Genomic DNA, 7722 nt, shown 5'->3' with positions numbered 1-7722 from the left:
TCTAATTTAATACAATTGGTCTTTTTGGATTCCTACAAATGAAATGTCACGAACTACATTTAATACAATCTGTAAGTGTAAAATAATCCAGTTCAAGGTTGAATTTTGAACTAGAGCGGACCAAATGTCTAGTTAGTAAATGTTGCAGAATATTCCTTTAATATAGGCATCATCAAGTTTTATCACTATATTTTTGGGTACTGTTGTGATAATAATAAAAGTAATAAGAACAATGCATCACTTATTTTTTAGATACGTTTTTTTAGGACATCAGTCAATGAAGTATGATTTGTAAAGTGCAAACAGTAACTGAATTTAATCATATTTACAAATTTATTAACTTTTATTGATACTTGCATTGAACAAATGGTGAAGAAAATAGTCAAAATGACAATCCCAACAATTTGCAGTTTGTTTGTTTTTTATTTATTGTAATAAGTCAAAATTCTTAAGAAATTTATCATTATAAAATATAAACAATACAATAAAAGCCCAACCTTATTGTAGTACATTATTTAATGCTGTTGGGAATCCGAATTCTGCAAACCAAAATGTTGTACCAAAACTGTCATGAATCTGAATTTGCATACAAGTTTGATTGAATTGTTGGAAAGTAAACCTCATAAGCCAAACATGTACTAGGTTTAACTCTGGCCATGAAAAATTATTATAACTGTCATTTATATTGAAAATGCTTAAATAGGTGCACCATTTCTTGGCAGAAAAAAAAACATGTTATAGCTAAAGAGTTCAGTCTCAGTTATTTATGACACCTGCCTGATTTTAACTTGCGTTTTCCTAAATATTTCAAATAAAAATTACATTAGATTCAGGAAAATAAACATTTAATGAAGTTCAATTTGCAGAAGTCATAACATATTGCACGTTTGATATGGTAAAAAAACCAAGATAGAAAAACCTTTTTTTTTTTTAAATAAAAACTGCTACTGTATCTCATTGAGATACTGCTGATAATGTTCACTGTCAGCGGTTTTCTTGCTCAGGTTTCTTCTCACTTCTTTCTCAAGCTCAAGGAGCTTTGAGAAAAAGACCTCAGTCATTTCATCATCAAGGTCCATCTGGAACACAAAAGCAAGCAGAAAATTTTGACTAGATTCTTGAATGTGGGAAATGACATCATCTGTGCAATTTAAAAATTTCCAACATCTTTCCTCTAAGACCCAACTGTCAGATAGATGATGATGGAAAAATGTCACTAAAGAAGAGGCTGTGCATTAACACTATACCCCTTTTACAACCTCCAAGAGTTTTGTGCTTTATAGGGACCAATGTTATTAAATGCAATCAGAATTATGCAAAGACAACTGGCATAATTGGCTATGGAAACTAGGTGGGTTTTCTCTGCAACTCTCTAAAGATCATTTAACCAAAGCCAACTGTCATGAAAAAAAATACAGTAAAAGCCAAACAGGAAGGCATAATTACAAGTTTTAAAGTCATAATAAAAAGCAAAAGTCATTATTTCGACTTTCAACTAATAATTATGAGATTCAATGTCAAAATTATGAGATCTGAAGTCATTATTTTGACTTTCAAAGTCATGAAATTAAATCAGTAATAATATTTAAAGTCCAAATTATTACTGAAAGTTTAAGTTATGACTTTCCATCTTTCACTTACCACTTTGAATCTCATAACAAGGATTTTTTATTCATGTAATCATGACTTTAAAACTTGGAATTATGACTTCCTATTGGGTTTTAATTTTTCGTTTTATGGCCAAAATGGCTTTCCATAGTGTGTGTATTAGAGGTGTGCCGATTGATCGCCCACTGATCATAATCGGCCGATTTCCGTGAAAAAGTGTATGATCGGTGATTGCCGATCATGGTTTCTTGTTGCCCATCACACAAACCGATCACCTGCTTCTTATTTCGCAGCCTGCCTGTGCAGCTGGTCTCCTCTTTCCTTCACTCTGCGCGAACGCGCAGCAACAAATCCTAAGCGATGTGGAACTATAACGCACTGAGTGAATGGGGAAGTTTGCGTGTTGCGGCGGAAAATTGAAGCACGTCAAAATGCATCAACACAACGAATCTAATACGACATAAAAACAATGCCATACTTGACGGAGTTTGGCTACATCGAGGCTCACTGCAGTAAAGAAGACATATGGAGGATCAGATAGCAGGTAAAGCAGCGCACAGCTACAAACACTCACCCGGATTAGCATGACGGTCAAAAAGCTAAACAAATAACCCGCAAAATTATTTAACTCTTTGAGCTGAGATGTAAGACACTGGTTCTGTTCTTGCTGTTGAACTGCTGCTACGCGCTACAGGTAGTAATATTTTACAGACGGAGCGCCGCTTCTGCTCCACTTGGTAGTGACTCTCACACCGAACCTCTGCTTAAAGCTGCAGCATCTAACTTAAAAAATACATTTTACATACGTATTAAAACTTTCGCTGTCCTAACATGAGACAGATAATCTCTGAAAAAATAATCGATCTCCTCCCTGTTCTGCATAATTACTCCGCTCAGCCAGAAACAGCCAATCAGAACTAGAAGTAATCAGTTAGCCGCCATGCTAAGAGGAAGTTTTCATTCAGTAACTCTGGATTGTTTATTGTAATGGATCTTTGCCTTTGAATGTTAAGTTTTATACTTGAATTTTTTTGGCAATGTTGAGAGGTTTTATTTTGGCTCTTCGCATTATTTAGCCTCTTCAGAGCCTTCATATGTTTTCAGTCTGTTAAAGATAGTATTTCTCATAGCAGTACAGTTTGCACAATGCCTGTTTTGTTTAGTTTTCTTCTTGGAAAAAGTTATTAAAAACAAGTTTTTGTCTAAATTAAGGTGAATTCATGGTTCCTTTTTCCACATAACATAAATAAAATAAAATAAAATTATGTGATCGTATCGGTGATTGGTCCTCATGGGTGATCGGTATCGTTATCAGCAGGAAAAAACCTGATCGGCACATCTCTAGTGTGTATATATTTTGACTTAATGTAGATTTTCTCTAATCCAATTAAATTTAAAGTTGTGCAGCCAAAACTTGTTTTTTTATTTTCTATTAATTGAAATGTTTGTTGTATAACTACATTGTAAACAATCAAGTTCGTTGATGCACACAAACAACGAACTTGACGGCCATCTAAAGTAGAACCTGCCTAGGACAGACGTTACTGACCCTGCGTGGCTCGGTGTAATTGGTCCCCAGTCCGGATGTTAAGCTGTGGTACTTCGCTCTGGGATCCAGAGACTCTGGCTTCTGAAGAAACAACCAGTGCTGTGACAGATCAGAGCAAGAGTTCGTGTTTACGCCTCGCCTTCAACCCACTCAGAGGGATGTGTGAATGCGGAAAACCCCAGCTGGATACAAACCAGTGCCTCGGCTCCATTGTATGGCGTAAGCGTGAAAGTGTTGGTAAAAATCCGGATCTGCGTGGCGAGATGGGGAGGTCGTCAGACGCGGTTTGAGGTAGAATTTTGATGTGAATAAATAAAGAGAAGAGCGACCCACCAACCACATGACGGGCATGATGAGAGTCCAGAAGAAGGAGGGCAGGATCCCGTAGGTCAAGTTAGTCATCACCAGGCCTGGACAGATCACAGAGGAGAACAGCCCCTGTCACAGAGAGACAACGTGTGCCGTTTTCTGAATCTTAAACCGAAGCTCCGTCGCAGAGCGCCCAACGCACCTGCTGGTTCTTGTGTTTGTTGAGCGCCATGCTGAGCATGTCCGAGGCGTATTTGGAGGAGCTGTAGGGCTCCTTCCCTCGCCGGTGCTGGATGTCCTGGATGCTGAAGGCCGAGCGCCGGGCGTTGCTGGACGACGTCCACACCAGCCTGGAGGTGTGACCTGGCTGACACAGCAAAGGCTCCAGCTCCCTGATCTGGAACCAGGACGCAGAGGATGGAACCGTTACACGGCTTTATTTAAATTTTATTTTCTTCCTTATTTTTTTTTCAAATTTATTTAAATACAAAGCACATTTCTGATGTTTCTATCCCAAATTTATATTATTATTGATGGATAATAAATGTTATGGTCCCTGTTATCAGCAGCAAGTTAACTAACCAATGACTCACTCCATTTAGTGTGCAAACACTTGTAGGATAGATTAGCTAAAATGCTAAGAATAGAATGTGTGCTACAACTAGCATGTTGATTAACGTTGATTTAGACGTCAGCAACAATAAGATTTCTTAATAATGTATTTTAATTGTTTATAAAGTTCCTCTGCTGTCCTGAACTGAAACTTCCCTCTCATTAGCAATTTGAATAACCTTATAAAAAAGTTTAAATATTCCAAAAATATGATCATGGATTTTGGTACATGCTCCATCAGTTCTCAGGTTTAATGTGCTAGGACATAAAAAAAAAAGTGATCTGGTCTCTACCCGATTCTAAAATCTACAATACCACAATGCACGCTTTTACGAAACAAGCTTGTAAAATGACAAACCGTCCGCTCGTTTTCCCTAAACACCACATTCTGTCATGTAACAAAAGTAAAGTGTGCTGGATGATGGGGGCTTTCGGCTGCGTACCAGGAGGAAATGACCAAACAGGTTTGTGGCGAAAACCTCCTGAAGGCTGTCTGAGTTGAGCTGGTCCTGCTGAGTCAGCAGACCCTCAGCCGTTGCAAACATGTTGATGACATTCCTGCGACAAAGACAAGATCAAGTTGCTGTAAAGGTTTTCAAAGCAACCCCAACATCAAAGCTCATTTCAGATCTCTACCTGGAAAAGAGACCTTTGAAAAACGCTCTTATGTCCACCGTCGGATTGGGCATAATTCCTGCGTTCAAATACAAAAAATCCACACGGTGGTACCTGCAGCAACACATGACTCGGCGTCAAAATCTCCACCTATAGCTCCACCCGTAGCTCATTGATGAAACTGTCTCATTTACCTGGCCTTGAGTTCCTCTGCAGCACTGAGCACAGACTGCGCAGAGCCCACGTCCAAGTGCAGCAGGTCCACCCGCGCGCTGCCGTGACTCACCAGCAGAGTGGCGCGGGCGGCCTCGGCCCGCTTCATGTTCCTGCAGGCCAGGCAGAGCCGCAGCCGGCCGTCCTCGGACAGCAGCCGGTCACACAGGGCCAGGCCGATGCCGCTGCGGAAACAAAGACCGGCTCGCTGTGATTCCATCGATTCAAACACTTGCAGTTCACAGAGAATCTCACAGTAAGCATTGTTGATGCTGGAATCTGAAGGTCATCTTCTTCCACCTCATCCTTCACATCCTCCTCCCGTACATCAAATTTTGTCATGTCACAACCACATACTTCAAATATCTAAATCACATGGGCGGCATTTGTTTTTAGCTCCATTTTGGCCTAGTCCATGGATGTCTGGGAAAACTACTACATTTTTATGACTTTTTTTCCTTTCTTCCACACAAAAACTATGTTTAATTGCTTAATTGCACCAAAAATGATTATATATATATATATATATATATACACACACTCAGTTAGTTGAGAAAACTCTGGATTTGTGATTTGTGTGAGTACATGGGAAAACAGAGATCTGTGGTCCCATATGTTACAGTTAATAATCAATGCGCCAATTTATCCACATACTTGCTTAGATATGATTCCCATTTTATATTGTCTTGTGTTTTAATAACTTTATATTCTAATATGCTCTTTAAAAGTCATTCAACCTATGTATCTGTCCACACAAGTGTACCTCCTCATGCCATTTTTAATTCCTAACAGGAAGAAGTTGTTGTTTTGAAGCAATCTGATTGGCTGGCGGGTTTTAGCTTTCACTACACTGCCCCCTATGAGTTTGTAATGTTCAAAACAACGCTCATGGATGGATTTGTGCACATTCAAGTGGATTTAAACTCTTCTCGAATCGATCCCGCATGTACATGCTTTTTTTTTTTTAATCATGTGGCGGAGATATTTGTTTTTATAAAGACTCAGCTACCCCAAAATAAAATCCAGTGCAACAGTTAGTTGTGCACGAAATCCAGCTTTCATGGAAGAGCGACAGTGTTGAAAGAAAGCCACTAAATGCCATGTTTGCACTTTACCACAAGCCATGTGAGGGACACAGCAGACATGTTATTCTACATACTCTGCTGCCTTTTAGTATTACTGTAATATTGACAAATATTTATGTCTAATTTAAAATTGAGAAGCAGATCTTTCAGACATGGAGAGTTTTCAACAAAACTTCATATGATGAATGAGTCAGTGGTTCTACATTAGACTTTTTGAATTGTAGTAATTTCTTACTCATAATTGTAAATGTAAGTATATTAATGTTATGACTTTTGACATATTTAGATATAGATCTAAATATGTCAAAAGTCATAACATTAATATACTTACATTTACAATTATTTTATATAGTTGAAAAAAAACCATGACTTCTTGTTTTCAGAGCTCATTATTATTTTTGCTTGTATTTTTACAGCATGAATTATAATGTAGAAACATATCCGTTTTATTATTTTTAGGTAGCTTGTCTTTTTTTCAAACTTGCCTGAATTGACAGTTTACTAACAATACTGCATTAAAAATTTTTTTAAATTTTCCTTACTAAAGACACGTTAGCGAATATTTTGTCATACTTCTATTTTTTATTTATTAATTCCCTTTAAATGTGTCAAATTATCATGATTTCATACAATAAACTCCATGAAATCATAAAGTACATGTGACCTTTTCTTTTAAATTATTTTATTGTTTTTAAAGATCTTGTTGGCCTAATATAAGAAAAGCACTTTTGATTTTTTTTTTTTAATAACCATGTGTGTGTTTTTAGCATGTATGCTAGCAAATGGGGTTTCTGGCTAAATGTTTCATAAACTCTGTTCCCTTCGAACTTTGTTATTAAATTAGAGTAAAAGAGTTGACGTTGTGCAACTGTCGAGTAATAATTTTAAAAGCTAATACACTAAATTAAAGCATGAATAAATAGATGCATTTTAATTTATTGCCTAAATTGTAATACTACATTCAGTACAACCACAAATGTTACTTTAAATGGGAAACAATTCCCTGAGAATCTTTCTTTGTTATAGATTATTGTTTTTTTCCTCACACATTGTTATGCTATAAACAACAAAGTTAATACTGTTTTGTAAAATAGCTTTTCGTGAAAAATTTTAAACAAAAATGTCGCTAATGTTAGCAGATTTATAAAAGTTTAATATATGTTCTGTAGGATACCTTTTAGAGTCCAATTTATTAAGTTTCTCTTTCACGTTTTGAATTGTCAAATGTATCTTGAATTATCAAATTACCTCTATAAGAGCTTAGCGGCTTATAGATTTAGATACCTTGAACGTCTCACCAGGTAGAATATTCTCTGAGGTGTCCAACTGTAGCATTGCAAGTCAATTACTGAACTATTAGTGTTTATGCTACAAAGAGAAACAAAAACTGCGTTTAATTTGTTTAATTTACCAGTTTTCTGTTCGCTCACCTGTTTGCTCCGGTTACCACTACAATTTTCTCCATGTCCGTTGGAAATGAAACAAAGAAATATTCAGAAAAACTCTTGTAAGTCCGTTGGTATTCACCTTCTGTGCAACTGGACGGCCCATCGTCCGATTCTACTAAATATCTGTCAAATCACAAACTATGGCGTGATTGGATGACAGCAGACAGCTAGCCAATCACCTTGCCGGTACGGCAGGTCCAGAAGTCCAAACGTCCAGAGAGCGTGGTTTAATTTAAAGGAATCTCCTCCAAAAACGGAGTTGCCTCGAACCTGCCCTCTGCTG

At 37.2% G+C, this 7722-nt stretch overlaps 1 protein-coding gene across 2 annotated transcripts; it reads right to left on the bottom strand.

Annotated features, from left to right (window-relative positions):
• Positions 1 to 400: 400 nt before the first annotated feature.
• On the bottom strand, positions 401 to 7642 carry LOC103479029 (3-keto-steroid reductase/17-beta-hydroxysteroid dehydrogenase 7-like). Of its 2 annotated transcripts, XM_008433234.3 has the most exons (9): positions 7422 to 7631; positions 4888 to 5091; positions 4715 to 4807; positions 4522 to 4636; positions 3669 to 3863; positions 3491 to 3595; positions 3352 to 3408; positions 3158 to 3256; positions 401 to 1079 (listed from the first exon to the last, which is right to left on the bottom strand). In XM_008433234.3, the coding sequence occupies exons 1-9, from the start codon at positions 7454 to 7456 to the stop codon at positions 945 to 947; spliced, it is 1038 nt and encodes a 345-aa protein (XP_008431456.1). In that variant the 5' UTR covers positions 7457 to 7631; the 3' UTR covers positions 401 to 944. The 2 variants fall into 2 exon arrangements, 1 of the variants encoding a protein (XP_008431456.1); XR_001777528.2 differs by lacking the exons at positions 401 to 1079; positions 3158 to 3256 and having other exon boundaries at positions 3373 to 3408; positions 3491 to 3567; positions 7422 to 7642.
• Positions 7643 to 7722: the final 80 nt, after the last annotated feature.

This window comes from Poecilia reticulata, chromosome 17 (genome assembly GCF_904066995.2).
Source record: "Poecilia reticulata chromosome 17, P_reticulata-male-v2, whole genome shotgun sequence".
Classification (NCBI taxonomy): domain Eukaryota; kingdom Metazoa; phylum Chordata; class Actinopteri; order Cyprinodontiformes; family Poeciliidae; genus Poecilia; species Poecilia reticulata.
Note: the sequence above shows the minus strand (reverse complement) of the source record. Positions and strands in the feature narration are given on the sequence as shown.